This window comes from Ascaphus truei, chromosome 11 (genome assembly GCF_040206685.1).
Source record: "Ascaphus truei isolate aAscTru1 chromosome 11, aAscTru1.hap1, whole genome shotgun sequence".
Taxonomy (NCBI): Eukaryota; Metazoa; Chordata; class Amphibia; order Anura; family Ascaphidae; genus Ascaphus; species Ascaphus truei.
The window spans coordinates 33,703,004-33,717,783 of record NC_134493.1 but is presented as its reverse complement, the minus strand read 5'-3'; the positions used below and the strand labels follow the sequence as shown (position 1 = coordinate 33,717,783).

At 48.7% G+C, this 14,780-nt stretch overlaps 1 protein-coding gene across 2 annotated transcripts in view; it reads left to right on the top strand.

Annotated features, from left to right (window-relative positions):
- Positions 1-1,785: 1,785 nt before the first annotated feature.
- MICALL2 (MICAL like 2) overlaps positions 1,786-14,780 on the top strand; it is a 46,805-nt gene continuing 33,810 nt past the window's right edge. The window contains exons 1-2 of one of the 2 annotated variants that reach the window (XM_075565562.1): positions 1,786-1,923; positions 8,210-8,353. In XM_075565562.1, coding sequence (XP_075421677.1) covers positions 8,211-8,353 — 143 coding nt within the window. In that variant the 5' untranslated portion in view covers positions 1,786-1,923; position 8,210. Of the gene's footprint in view, positions 1,924-2,162; positions 2,249-8,209; positions 8,354-14,780 lie in introns of those variants that run through there. The other variant, XM_075565563.1, reaches the window with a different exon arrangement.

Here is a 14,780-nt window from a genome sequence, read left to right as displayed (position 1 = left end):
CCATCCCTCCTCCCCCATCCCTCCCCATCCCTCCTCCCCCATCCCTCCCCATCCCTTCCCGCCCATCCCTCCCCCTCCCATCCCCCCCATCCCCATCTCACCCCCCATCTCCCCCATCCAATCCCCCCCCATCCCCATCCCCATCCCCATCCCCATCCCCCCCCATCCCCATCCCCCCCCATCCCCATCCCCCATCCATCATCCCCCCCCATCCCCCCCCATCCCATCCCCCCCATATTCCCCCCTTATCCCCCCCCCCCATATTCCCCCCCCATATTTCCTCCCCCAATCCCCACCCCCATATTCCCCCCCCCATATTCCCCCCCCAATCCCCCCTCCATATTCCCCCCTCCCCAATCCCCCCCCAACCCCCCCCATATTCCCCCCCCAATCCCCCTCCAAATCCCCCCCCCCATATTCCCCCCCCAATCCCCCCCCCCATATTCCCCCCCCCATATTCCCCCCCAATCCCCCCCCCATATTCCCCCCCCAATCCCCCCCCCATATTCCCCCCCCAATCCCCCCCCCATATTCCCCCCCCAATCCCCCCCCCCAATCCCCCCCCCATATTCCCCCCCCCATATTCCCCCCAATCCCCCCCCCATATTCCCTCCCCCAATCCCCCCCCCCATATTCCCCCCCCCAATCCCCCCCCAATCCCCCCCCCCTTATTCCCCCCCCCAATCCCCCCCCCTTATTCCCCCCCCAATCCCCCCCTTATTCTCCCCCCCAATCCCCCCCCTTATTCTCCCCCCCAATCCCCCCCATATTCCCCCCCCCCATATTCTCCCCCCCATATTCCCCCCCCCAATCCCCCCCCTTATTCTCCCCCCCAATCCCCCCCCTTATTCTCCCCCCCAATCCCCCCCCAATCCCCCCCATATTCCCCCCCCCATATTCCCCCCCCCATATTATTCCACCCCCCATATTCCCCCCCCCCCATATCCCCCCCCCATATTCCCCCCCCCATATTCCCCCCCCCCATATTATTCCCCCCCCCATATTCCCCCCCCCCATATCCCCCCCCATATTCCCCCCCCCATATCCCCCCCCATATTCCCCCCCTCCATATTCCCCCCCCCATTCCCCCCCCATATTCCCCCCCCCATATTCCCCCCCCATTCCCCCCCCCATATTCCCCCCCCCCATATTCCCCCCCCATATTCCCCCCCCCCATATTCCCCCCCCATATTTCCCCCTCCCCCCCATATTTCCCCCTCCCCCCCATATTCCCCCCCCCATATTTCCCCCCCCCATATTCCCCTCCCCCATATTCCCCTCCCCCCCCCCATATTCCCCCCCCCCCCCCATATTTCCCCCCCCCATATTTCCCCCCCCCCATATTCCCCCCCCCCCATATTTCCCCCCCCCATATTTCCCCCCCCCCCATATTCCCCCCCCCCCCATATTTCCCCCCCCCCATATTTCCCCCCCCCATATTCCCCCCCCCCCATATTCCCCCCCCCCATATTCCCTCCCCCCCCCCCCCCATATTCCCCCCCCCATATTCCCCCCCCCCCCCATATTCCCCCCTCCCCATATTCCCCCCTCCCCATATTCCCCCCTCCCCATATTCCCCCCTCCCCATATTCCCCCCTCCAATATTCCCCCCCCATGTGAGTTTCTCTGTTGCCCCTGTTCCAGCTCTGAAATAAGGAGAGGACTTCTAGGCACCGCCCCCTTCTGTAACCCACGCCCATAAACAGAATAACCCCGCCCACATACAGAACACCACGCCTACTTGTACAACTATCCCTGTACTCTCGCACTGCTTCACCACGCCCCTTCTTGTGTGTCTCCGCCCCCCAGCGCCAGACTCCCGCTGCACTGTATCCCGGGCTCAGAGCGGCCAGGGAGTGAGGAGTGACGTCACCCGGAGCCGCTGCACCGAACATCCCCAGAGTGAGAGCCGCGTCCCGCGGGGTGAGTGTGTGCCGTGTCCCGCGGGGTGAGTGTGTGCCGTGTCCCGCGGGGTGAGTGTGTGCCGTGTCCCGCGGGGTGAGTGTGTGCCGTGTCCCGCGGGGTGAGTGTGTGCCGTGTCCCGCGGGGTGAGTGTGTGCCGTGTCCCGCGGGGTGAGTGTGTGCCGTGTCCCGCGGGGTGAGTGTGTGCCGTGTCCCGCGGGGTGAGTGTGTGCCGTGTCCCGCGGGGTGAGTGTGTGCCGTGTCCCGCGGGGTGAGTGTGTGCCGTGTCCCGCGGGGTGAGTGTGTGCCGTGTCCCGCGGGGTGAGTGTGTGCCGTGTCCCGCGGGGTGAGTGTGTGCTGTGTCCCAGTGTGAGGGTGCAGATCCCTGAGTGTTACAATGTAACAGGCTGCTAGTTACACAGTGTGAGGGTGCAGATCCCTGTGTGTTACAATGTAACAGGCTGCTAGTTACACGCAGTGTGAGGGTGCAGATCCCTGTGTGTTACAATGTAACAGGCTGCTAGTTACACAGTGTGAGGGTGCAGATCCCTGTGTGTTACAATGTAACAGGCTGCTAGTTACACAGTGTGAGGGTGCAGATCCCTGTGTGTTACAATGTAACAGGCTGCTAGTTACACAGTGTGAGGGTGCAGATCCCTGTGTGTTACAATGTAACAGGCTGCTAGTTACACAGTGTGAGGGTGCAGATCCCTGAGTGTTACAATGTAACAGGCTGCTAGTTACACGCAGTGTGAGGGTGCAGATCCCTGTGTGTTACAATGTAACAGGCTGCTAGTTACACAGTGTGAGGGTGCAGATCACTGAGTGTTACAATGTAACAGGCTGCTAGTTACAGTGTGAGGGTGCAGATCCCTGAGTGTTACAATGTAACAGGCTGCTAGTTACACAGTGTGAGGGTGCAGATCCCTGAGTGTTACAATGTAACAGGCTGCTAGTTACACGCAGTGTGAGTGTGCAGATCCCTGAGTGTTACAATGTAACAGGCTGCTAGTTACACGCAGTGTGAGGGTGCAGATCCCTGAGTGTTACAATGTAACAGGCTGCTAGTTACACAGTGTGAGGGTGCAGATCCCTGTGTGTTACAATGTAACAGGCTGCTAGTTACACAGTGTGAGGGTGCAGATCCCTGTGTGTTACAATGTAACAGGCTGCTAGTTACACAGTGTGAGGGTGCAGATCCCTGTGTGTTACAATGTAACAGGCTGCTAGTTACACAGTGTGAGGGTGCAGATCCCTGAGTGTTACAATGTAACAGGCTGCTAGTTACACAGTGTGAGGGTGCAGATCCCTGTGTGTTACAATGTAACAGGCTGCTAGTTACACAGTGTGAGGGTGCAGATCCCTGTGTGTTACAATGTAACAGGCTGCTAGTTACACAGTGTGAGGGTGCAGATCCCTGAGTGTTACAATGTAACAGGCTGCTAGTTACACAGTGTGAGGGTGCAGATCCCTGTGTGTTACAATGTAACAGGCTGCTAGTTACACAGTGTGAGGGTGCAGATCCCTGTGTGTTACAATGTAACAGGCTGCTAGTTACACAGTGTGAGGGTGCAGATCCCTGTGTGTTACAATGTAACAGGCTGCTAGTTACACAGTGTGAGGGTGCAGATCCCTGTGTGTTACAATGTAACAGGCTGCTAGTTACACAGTGGGAGGGTGCAGATCCCTGTGTGTTACAATGTAGCAGGCTGCTAGTTACACAGTGTGAGGGTGCAGATCCCTGAGTGTTACAATGTAACAGGCTGCTAGTTACACAGTGTGAGGGTGCAGATCCCTGTGTGTTACAATGTAACAGGCTGCTAGTTACACAGTGTGAGGGTGCAGATCCCTGAGTGTTACAATGTAACAGGCTGCTAGTTACACACAGTGTGAGGGTGCAGATCCCTGTGTGTTACAATGTAACAGGCTGCTAGTTACACAGTGTGAGGGTGCAGATCCCTGAGTGTTACAATGTAACAGGCTGCTAGTTACACAGTGTGAGGGTGCAGATCCCTGAGTGTTACAATGTAACAGGCTGCTAGTTACACAGTGTGAGGGTGCAGATCCCTGAGTGTTACAATGTAACAGGCTGCTAGTTACACAGTGTGAGGGTGCAGATCACTGTGTGTTACAATGTAACAGGCTGCTAGTTACACGCAGTGTGAGGGTGCAGATCCCTGAGTGTTACAATGTAACAGGCTGCTAGTTACACGCAGTGTGAGGGTGCAGATCCCTGAGTGTTACAATGTAACAGGCTGCTAGTTACACAGTGTGAGGGTGTAGATCCCTGTGTGTTACAATGTAACAGGCTGCTAGTTACACAGTGTGAGGGTGCAGATCCCTGTGTGTTACAATGTAACAGGCTGCTAGTTACACAGTGTGAGGGTGCAGATCCCTGAGTGTTACAATGTAACAGGCTGCTAGTTACACAGTGTGAGGGTGCAGATCCCTGAGTGTTACAATGTAACAGGCTGCTAGTTACACAGTGTGAGGGTGCAGATCCCTGTGTGTTACAATGTAACAGGCTGCTAGTTACACCGTGTGAGGGTGCAGATAATAATAATACTGTAGGATGTTCTTGTATAGCGCTGCTAGTTTTACGTAGGGTCCCTGCCCCATAGAGCTTACAATCTATGTTTTTGGTGCCTGGGGCACAGGGAGATAAAGTGACTTGCCCAAGGTCTCAGTGCCAGTCAGTGTCTTTACTCACTTCTTCTCCCTGTGTGTAACAGGCTGCTAGTTACATGCAGTGTGAGGGTGCAGATCCGTGTGCTACAATGTAACAGGTTGCTAGTTATACGCAGTGGGAAGGGCTGCCAGGGAAATATAATTGTGTGTGTGTGTATATATACACACGTGCTGAAACTGTTTGGATGGGGGTGCTGGATTGGTAACCACAACAATAATCATTTATTTATAACGTGCCAACATATTCCATAGCGCAGTTCAATAGGGTTGACATAATGAAAAAAAGTATAATCCCAGGGGATCTGCAGCAACCCTAGTTCCAGCCTGTATGTGTCTGCTGTTCCTGTAAAGTACAAGGCAAAGGCTCCCTTTTCACCCCTAAATGTTTGTGCTATATTTACACTTAACTGGGAGCAGCAAGTGAGAGATCCTTATGTGTCAACGTGAATTATTCCAGCGAGTGACAGTATATATGTAAATAACGTGCAGTGACTGTAAAAATAATTGGTTACCGCATCCACCTTGTAGACTTGTCTTGTTGTGTAACCCTTTCTGTACCAAAGTGCCCCTCCGCTCTGTATGACAAGCACATCTGGCACAGATAAGTGGAAATTCCATGTCTTGTGGCAAACTGTTCCTCCTTTACACTCTGTGCTACATTTATTTATTTATATAAATGTTTCACCAGGAAACAGTACATTGAGAGTTACGTAATGCGATGGTGTATCACTGCACTCTTCCCACGCGTCTCCTTACCGATGTATAGCTTTAAACAAATCCCTTGACAGCTCTGCTATGATGTGTGTATCTCTTTCTATCATTCAAAAAAAAAAACCCTCCCCCCTCATTTTACCTGCTCGGGAGTGTTACCGGCGTTGTCTCTCGGCATTCTCCATATTCTCCTCCAGCAACTTCCGTGTCTCTGCAGCAGCTCCCGTAAAGATGGCTGCGTGGCGTCAAATGACGCTGCTTTGCCATGACAACTTTGTCTTGATGTCACTTGGCATCCCGATGTGTTGGCAATGCGGTGTCATTTGGTGCCGCGCAGCCATCTTTACGGGAGCTGCAGCGGAGACACGGAAGTTGCAGGGGGAGAATGCCAGGAGACTCTGCAGCACCCTGCCACCGGTAACACTCGCGAGCGGGGTAAAATACACTCTCCCCAGGCGAGGAGGCGAGTGCATTTGTTGAGCCGTGTTTGTGTGTGTGTGTGTATATGTGTGACCCTTTCTCACCCACCTAATCTAAATCTCTGTTTTTTCTGCTTTCCAAACCTCTGTTTTAGCCATTTCCCTCTGTTTATCAGTATCACCGACCTGAGGAAGAGTGGAGAACTCTCAAAAGCTTGTCCTATGACAGGGGGGCGCAAACTTTTTTCCCTGCGCCCCCCTGCCGGCTGTCCTCTCACTCCCGCGCCCCCCCCCAACCCCAACTTACCCTCGCACCGGCGTAATGACGTCACGTTGCCATAGCAACGTGACGTCACATGACCTCGCAGCGTCATTTTGACGTCGCGTTGCCATGGCGACGCCGGGAGGAAGCCGCCGGAGCCACGGGTAAGTATGGTTTACAGAGGCCCTGCAGCTCCCCCGGCACTTAATTTAAGTGCCTTCGGGAAGCGCGCGGGGCCTCTGTAAACCCCGCGCCCCCCGTCGGCAGTCTCGCGCCCCCCCTGGGGGTCACGCCCCACAGATTGCGCACCGCTGTCCTATGACATAAATTGTTAGTCCAAATAAAAAAGGTATCACCTAATACTGAAGAACTCATTTATTCTGCACTATCGCAACTGCACTAACACGGCTATTTCCGTTACATATACACATATATATTTCACAGACCTTTACAAAAGAGACCACAGAATATATGGAATTATTATACAGTAAATACAACAAATATATAATCAGACATTAGGAAAGGAAATCCCTGCCTCTGAGCGATTGCAATGGTCGTTTCTGCCTGTCTTAAAGTGCTTCTATACAGCATTCTACATTGGGTTGTGGAGGGAGCAGGGGGCTTTCAGGCCGGGCTCTTGAACTAGTTTCCAAAAGGCTCCAGATTAGAAAACGTTTAGGAGCAGAAGGACCACAGTGTTATTGCAATGTCCTTTTTAAATACATTTAAGGGTGTGAAAATGCAAGTTTTAAATATTTTTCTAGCATTTATAACATCTGTTCCATATATATTTATATTACCTTCACTTACATGAGTGTCAGCAGGGTAGTTGCACTTGGCTGCCTAAGAAACTAGTGAGACATTAGCAGGAGCAGAAAGTCTACGGCCCATGTGAAGGGCGGCCAGCTGACGAGCTCAGTTGTAGCGTGCAGCTCAACCCCATTATAACGCTGTGCTTGGGGTCCAAAGAATCACATCGCGCTGTAAGCGGATCGCGTTAGAAATAATGTGCAATTGTATGCATTGTACAATAAAGTATTTAAGATGCCAACTATCGTGTTAAACTGTACATAACACCGCGCTCCTCCCTATAGAAGTTTGCTGTAGGTAAAAAGATGGGCCTTACATATAGAAAAAGAATGATTCCTGCGCTCCTACCAATTAGGATAAGATTCCCTGCGCAATAGTCGTGTTGTAAAGTATTCAGAAATACGAAAAAATTGGGAGCCACGCTTGCATCGCGTTATAAGCGGATTCGCGTTGTAACGGATCGCGTTATAGCGGGGTTGAGCTGTATTTGGCTGCTGCTAGTAATGTTGTCACAAGCCACTCCCTCTCTCTAAGCAGAGTTTTTGGAAATGTGTAGTTATACTCCGAATTAATTTATACTACAGCAGAAGTGATTTCAGATTAAAGGGAATATATAGCAGCGTTAAAATATGGGTGGCTTTTTTTTATTGTACTAGATTATTCACTTCACAACCAACAGTAAAGTAGAGGATACTTCTCTGACGTCAGAGACAGGAAAAGTCGGACCTGCTACGGAAGACTTGGCTAATTGTATTATGCTTACAAGCAGACAGCAGTCAGTAGACAATTAGGAAGCCGTCTCCCCATCTCCGCATGCTCCCATTGTTATTTTTGATGGGGTTTTGTTTTTAAAGCTATATTTGCCTTGTTTTTACCCTGGTCACATCCTTGGCCTCCCATCGCAGGTGGTGGAGAATAATGCAGCTTGAGAATACTTGGATAAACATAAGGTGAAATATGACCATATCAAGGATCAAATCAAGTCCGAGGTTTTACAATGGAGAGGAACTTGGGCGGCCTGGGTGCTTCTTTTCTGTCATTGAATGGTCTATTTTGACGTGGAAATTATCCCGTAAAAGAAAAAGCTCAATCAATAATCAAATTCAAGCATAATTAAAGCGCTGTAAGGGTTAATATCAACCCCTTGCTTTTTGGTGATCAGTTGAACCCTTGGAGTTCGCTTGGGACACGTGATCACATGATCCGTCACTGATGACGGAATGGAAGATCGCTTGCGGAGCACAGAAGGCGATTTTCACTGCAGAAACGAGCAATTGGATTATCACATATGTTATGGGGACCCCTCGGGCAGCCAATGGGTTAATTGCTTCAACGTCCTATCGCACCTCTGGTGTTACCCCCAAGTTACCTGCTTTGCATCTGTTTTACTCCTAACTCCTGTTTTCTCTTCCCTCAGGATGGCGGCAACAAAAGCGCTCCAGCAGTGGTGCAAGCAGCAGTGTGATGGCTACCGGGACGTCAGCATCACGAACATGACCACCTCATTCCGAGACGGGCTGGCGTTTTGTGCCATACTGCACAAGCACAGACCCGACCTCATGTGAGTACCACCTGGGCTGTCTCTAGCGGCGCCCCTTACACACACCGGCTAAAACTAGTCTCTGCTTGTGCACCTTCTGATCACGTAACCCAGTGGGTTCCAGGGTCAGGAGCACGTCTACTGCATAATAATAATAATAATTTAATAATAATAATATAATAGCACTGCTTTACTAGAGTGTAAAAAAATGATGTATTTCTTTGTCTTCAGTTGCATAACGGGACTGAGTTTCCACTCTTGTCATTATCCTGTATCACGAAGACAATGAGACTGCAAGTGCTAGCATTTCCTGACACTAAAGTGTGTGTGTGTGTGTGTGTGTGTGTGTGTGTGTGTGTGTGTGTGTGTGTTCATACACATTTACGTTTCTACTGGGGTTGCCAGGTGGCTTCTCCAAGAATACTGGACAAAATGGTGAATGGTGCAATACTCTCGATACACTTGGGCCTTGTCCCCACTGTTCGCGGCTGCACGCGCTATGTCCCTCCAATGGGGCTGGCTCCAGTCACTGCTGCCACGCTCCTGGAGATAGTGCAATGTGTGACCGCCTTTGCCAGAAGACAAGATTTTTGTCTTTTGTTGCGGCGGCCGAGCGTTTGCCACGTCACGGCGGCGATTCAGCCAATGAGGGCGTCGTTACCTTCTGCTCTTCTCCTGATGTGCAACCACAGGTCGCAGCTGAAACTGGTGCACGCAGTGACTGGGGCCATAGCCTAACACACACACCTCTCTGCTCCATGCTGTTTCCTTTTCTCCTTGGCTCCAACCTCCAGGCTTCTGACACCACCTCCTGATTGGCTGCAGCCAATCAGGATGGAGGAAGCTGCACAGCCCTCTAGCAAAAGCCCCGTTCTCTCACCACTCGGCGAAATCCCGCAGCCCCACCAAACCGGTCAGGTCACTATGTCCAGAGAGGTAATATATGTCCAGTATTGCCTCTAATTTTTTATTGGACAGAATGTACAAATACAGGACAGTCTGGTTCAATACTGGACACCTGGTAACCCTAGTTTCTACACACACATGCCTGTGTGTGTGTATATCTATATCCACGTATATTCTGTAGGTGATACGGACAGCAAATACATAATTATATTTAAGATCTTTAAAAGTAGGTTCCAAAGTTTTTACTGATTCACCTCCCTGGCGATGTTAGACTTCCTCCCACTGAATGCAGCATTTCTAAATAACTTGTGTTCTGAGCAGTTGTTGCTGGGACGGGGATCGTGGTAACTGCCTGTGGTGTGTGGGTGGCGTTGGAAAAAGTGAAAACAAAGTGGCATTGAGAGTTTGGAACAAGTGTCCACCCTAATTCCGAAATGGCCAGAACATTCCGTCCGAGGGCCAACATTCTCTAATTGTACGTCACATGCACAGAAAACATTTTAGTGAATAAGGACACATTGGACCATTCTAGTTCCCTAATACGGAAACTCACTGCAAACTCTAAAGTGTTTGTTTGCAAACGTCTGCAGCATGCTGTGTTAAATCTGATTTCAGAATTGAATACATATTTAGGCATTTTAGTATTGGTGAAAATGGTCTAATATTAACTATTTCTGGCAGCAAAGGGGTTGGCACCCTCCTACTGTCTAAGTTCTACCTACCAATTAGATTGTAAGCTCTTCGGGGCAGGGACTTATTCCCATTTTATGTCTCATATTATGTCCCGTGTATTGTTGCTGTGAAGTGCTATGTACATGGATGGCGCTGCATACATGCATGAACAGGCTGTTTTTAGTACAGCCTGGTCCATGGGGGACTACATATTTAAAGCAACCCCCGGCAGGCCTATCTGACACTGAAAGGGTTAATCTGTAATTCTGTGTCCCGTGGCACAGAATAAATATATCGGAGTCACCGTAGAAACCATGAAAAGGCTCGAGGTTGAAACGGTTGCCTCACCAACAGGGAGGAGGACATGTCTTCTCTGGGGCAGATCTGTGACATACCCAACTCCAGCAGGGAAGGGGTTAAACACCTTGGAACACTTAGGATCAGCAGATTACTGCTAAACTCCGAGTGGCAGCAATCCAGAAGGGTATCGTTTCTCTCTCTCTCAGGATTACGAGTGCAGTCTCACTCGGCAACATGTACAGTATGTGCAATGCACAAGGAGACTCCGTTATAAACACGGGTTCCAAACATCACGGCACCAGGTATAACGGCACATACACGGCACACGCTGCTATAGGGAGGTGATACTGGGACACTCATTCATGGCGACCGAAAGAAAATTGGGCAATGCCAAAATTGCAATGATCGGGACTGGGTTCCAAAACTCTGACCTCACTGTTGACGGCCATCTTTATTACTCCCTGCAAATGCCAGTGGAGTCACATTGACCCCATAAATAATTATGGCGAGTGGAAGATGTCCCGTGTCTGTCTCCGGACCGGCTCCCACATAATAAACCCCTGTTTTTTTGTTTGTGCTGCGTGCAGATGGCATCGCCCTGTGGTGTGACAGTAGCTACGGAAACTCAACATTGAGTGCCAACCTGACTACTTTGCCGCCTGCAAAGGCCGATCGCAGATAGGGGCCTCAGCGCCCCCATAATGAAATCTGGGGGTCCTCCAGCACCTCTCCTCGCACGCCCTGCACCTTCCTTTCCTAGCCTGGCAGTTTGGGATCGGTCTGAAGACTAGGATAAAACAAAAAGAACCGCATCAGCTGTGTTTGTTTTGTAGGTGTTCTTACCCCCAGGCTGCAGGAGGCTGGAGGAGGGTGATTAATGCTTTGCTTGGGACACCTCCCCTTTTGTCGAGGAAGGAAAGTTAAGCGTTGTTGTCGTCCAAGATTAACCGCTTCCCTGCCACAGGGGCCTGCTATGCTTTTCTTTGGCTGAACCAGGATTGGTTTATAAGAGGCAATGCTATATGTGTACGAGTAGCAGGCTGGCTGCTGGAAAGATGCAACTTGTGATACATAGGTTTAAAAAGAGATATAGGGTTGATAGTTTTTTTTGGTTTTTTTAAAGCTTGTATTGTATGTCTTTACTTATATAGCGCCATTAATGTACATAGCGCTTCACAGCAGTAATACATGTGTTAATCAAATAAATAACAGATAATATAAATAACAGATCATGGGAATAAGTGCTTCAGACATAAAAGTAACATTAAGGAAGAGGAGTCCCTGCTCTGAGGAGCTTACAGCTTCTACAGTCATTCTGTACTTTCTGCAAGCCGGGACTTTCCCACCTAAACAAGAATATGTTTTTAGTAACGGTGTGTGTTTAATGGGTTAAAACAAGATGATTGCCCCTTATAAAAAAAATAAAATGCATGTTACAAAATGCTCTCTTGGGAGGAGGGGGGGGGAGGGGTAATATTACTTATTCTGTAACCGTGTCTACAATCCTACTGGGGACTTCAACCTCTGAAGTGCAATGTTTTGCATGGCCGCGGTTAACCCATTGAGTGCCAAGTCATGCGTTGCAAACCCTGCTGGCACTGAAGGGGTTAAGCTGGGGGTGTATTGTTTCCTTTCTGTCTCTTCTGCGAGGTTCAGTTATCAGGAAGCTCCAGGCAGCAGGATAAAGATCCGAATGGTTTTGGGTTGTGAAGTTCATGGCTCCCGTTTTGGATAATTAGCCTCCATCTCTCTCTTTATTCCGGTGTTGTGCAGATAAATGCATTGAAGTTGGATTGTTTCCGTGTTTAGCTGATGCTGATATCAGGCAGTTGTGTTTTATATATATATCAAGGCTACTGTCCTTTGTGTCTGGTGTACACACACAATGTGGTCTGCTTCAGTTTCCTGGCTGCCAAACGGGAGTGAATCTGGTGTTCGGGGGGAAAAAGTGCACAAACAAAACTACAATGGTTTCCACGAAAGTTTTAACAAGAAAGTCACATGCGGCAGGTCAAAAAAATATATATTATACCATTCAAGTGTCTTTGACTTCCTTTTAGAAAGATTATATCGCCCTTAGAGTAGCCGTTTTAATTCTTTGCTCCTGTTAAAGAATGGACATACTTGAAAACGAGAGGTAACTCTCAATGTATTACTTCCTGATAACACATTTTCCAAATGCATAATATTATGCATATCAGCTGCCTCTGTTTATCTGACTAATGGCTTCATAATTATTCTACAAACTATGGACAAAGCAGAAGAACACAAGTCCCCTCTAGCCAAAGAAAACATTGAAAAACTTTTTTACAGGGGGAAAGAAAACAATCTTTTATTTGGAGCAGCAGGATTAGGAGGCTATTAGTGATATACTATAAATAAAAATGATATTGTTTAGTAGATTTTGAACAATTTTTTTTTTAACGGTTTATATATTTTTTTCCCCCAGGGGTACAGGGAAAAAAAGGGGGTGGTGATGTAACATCACGTGGAGGTTTCTGCAGTCACTCGTAACGATATAGATATGCAAATCCACTATAACAATCAATATTTTTTTTAAAAACGCTTTCTGTAGTGATCCTTTCCTTCGGTTGCATCGCACTGCTGAAATATTCGTATAAAAAGCCGACGGCGTAATCTCTCTGCCACAGGGACATTTTCAATAAAATGCAGTCAAAATGTTAAATGGCTATTATTGGGCTGCTTATTCAAGCAAATATTTAAGCCTTGCGTCTACTGAACAGTAACCCCTGCACTGCCAGAGGCTGCTACAACGTATTGAAGACGGAGATTTAGCATGTCCGTTTGGCAATGAAGGGATTCATTCTAATCTTGCGTTATAGCAGTGTTTGTATTGGGTAGAAGTAGCAACCTTATCTATCCCAGAAGAAGCTGGTTTCACCCCATGTGATTCTTTACTGGATCTCGGCTCACCCACAGCTGTTGTGAATATGTGATGGGAAGCGCTCTCTCCTAGATTAGCCACATGTGCACTCCGATGAGACACGCTGCTGAGTTCCTTCTGAGCTTGGCTGGTGGAAATTGGCCGGGACGGGCATGCTCTTTCCAGCTGGGCGATGTGGCAATGACTGAACGAGAACGAAAAACTGCTGACAAATGTTTGCTCTACAAAAGCCGAAGAAACGCGGTTCTTATTGTTGGGGGGGATATGAAAAATAGCCAAAAGATGGTTATTAAAAACTCCTGTTTCTAATACCATATCTTCAAGACACTGGCCAGTAGGTTTTAGAAGGATTATATATATTCTATTTTCGGTTAATACCTGAAAAGATCACGAAAACGACCAAAAGTAAGATGGGAGGATATCAGAAAATGTGTTTGCACAACATTGGTCAAGAAAGGCGGTGACCACAAAACCTGAAAGATTATTGGGGGAGATTTAGAATTGTATTTTTGTGGGTTCAATAAAGATGGCCGGCACGGTATGTCGTTGGTGTGAGACACTGGAGCGAGGGACTTCGTAATGCGCTTCCTTGTTGGTTTAGTTAATCAGTAATCGTGTGTTCCTTCCGTGCTGGCAGCATGCACATCTGTACATTGCTTTGCATACCCCCTGTCTCGCTATATGATCCTTATCGCCTGACCTTGGAGCCTGACCTCGCTTGGCCCAGCAGCTCTGTGTAACTTGCATTGTGACAGTGGAACTGGTTTGATTTACAGGAAACACCTGGATGGATGCTGCTGAGCAGTGAGATGCATATGATGTGATCTTATTCCCCCGTGGGATATCTGGCTTTACAATTCCCAGCACAATTGCAGAGATATTTAGGGTTTCTACTTTTATCTAATGAAATAAACACATTTTGTTTTCACATCAAGTTACTCCAGTCATTTTATTTTTCAATATTGATTAAACGGCTGCTTTTTATTTAACACTCGGAATGACTCCGGATACAGTGTTTCTTCCCAAGTTGTTGCAGAATATACCAAGCTATGACGTACATAAATTATTCTGAAGCCAGGGCACGTTGGTATGAATGGCTCCCGATAGCATTAACACAGTTCCCTTTTAAATCACTCCAAGTCCTGTAATATTTCCTCCACTTTATTGGGAAAAGGTAGCAGGGTACAGATGCTTGTGGATGGTGTGTATTGGTGATTATTAGTTAGGAACCGGTAAAAAGAGATGGCCTCACCAAGGGTTATAAACAGAGAAAGGTTCTTTACTCACTGTCTCCAGGGTTGAAAAGGAAGTGAGGTGCGGTGTGGGCAAAGGAATAGTCTAGGGGCAGACCATGTCTGAACAAACAGGAGGGGGGGCAGACTAGCCCATTCTGGTGAGGATCTCAGAGACTGCTGTAGCAGCTCACTGATGTCATGCTCGCAGGCAAGGAGTGCAACATTGTTGCAAGCCACGCAGGCACAGTATGTGTCTGCAGACTCCATGCAGCTGGGAATAAAATCTGACAGGCAGAAACTGCAAGGGAGAGAGGGGGGTGAGTCAGAAATATTGCCGGGGTTCATTTTCCTGTGCATAGTAGGACAGGAGCTGAAAAGATTTAACCGTATAGACCCATAATAATCTAACCTCCACAGGCTTTGCTAAAAA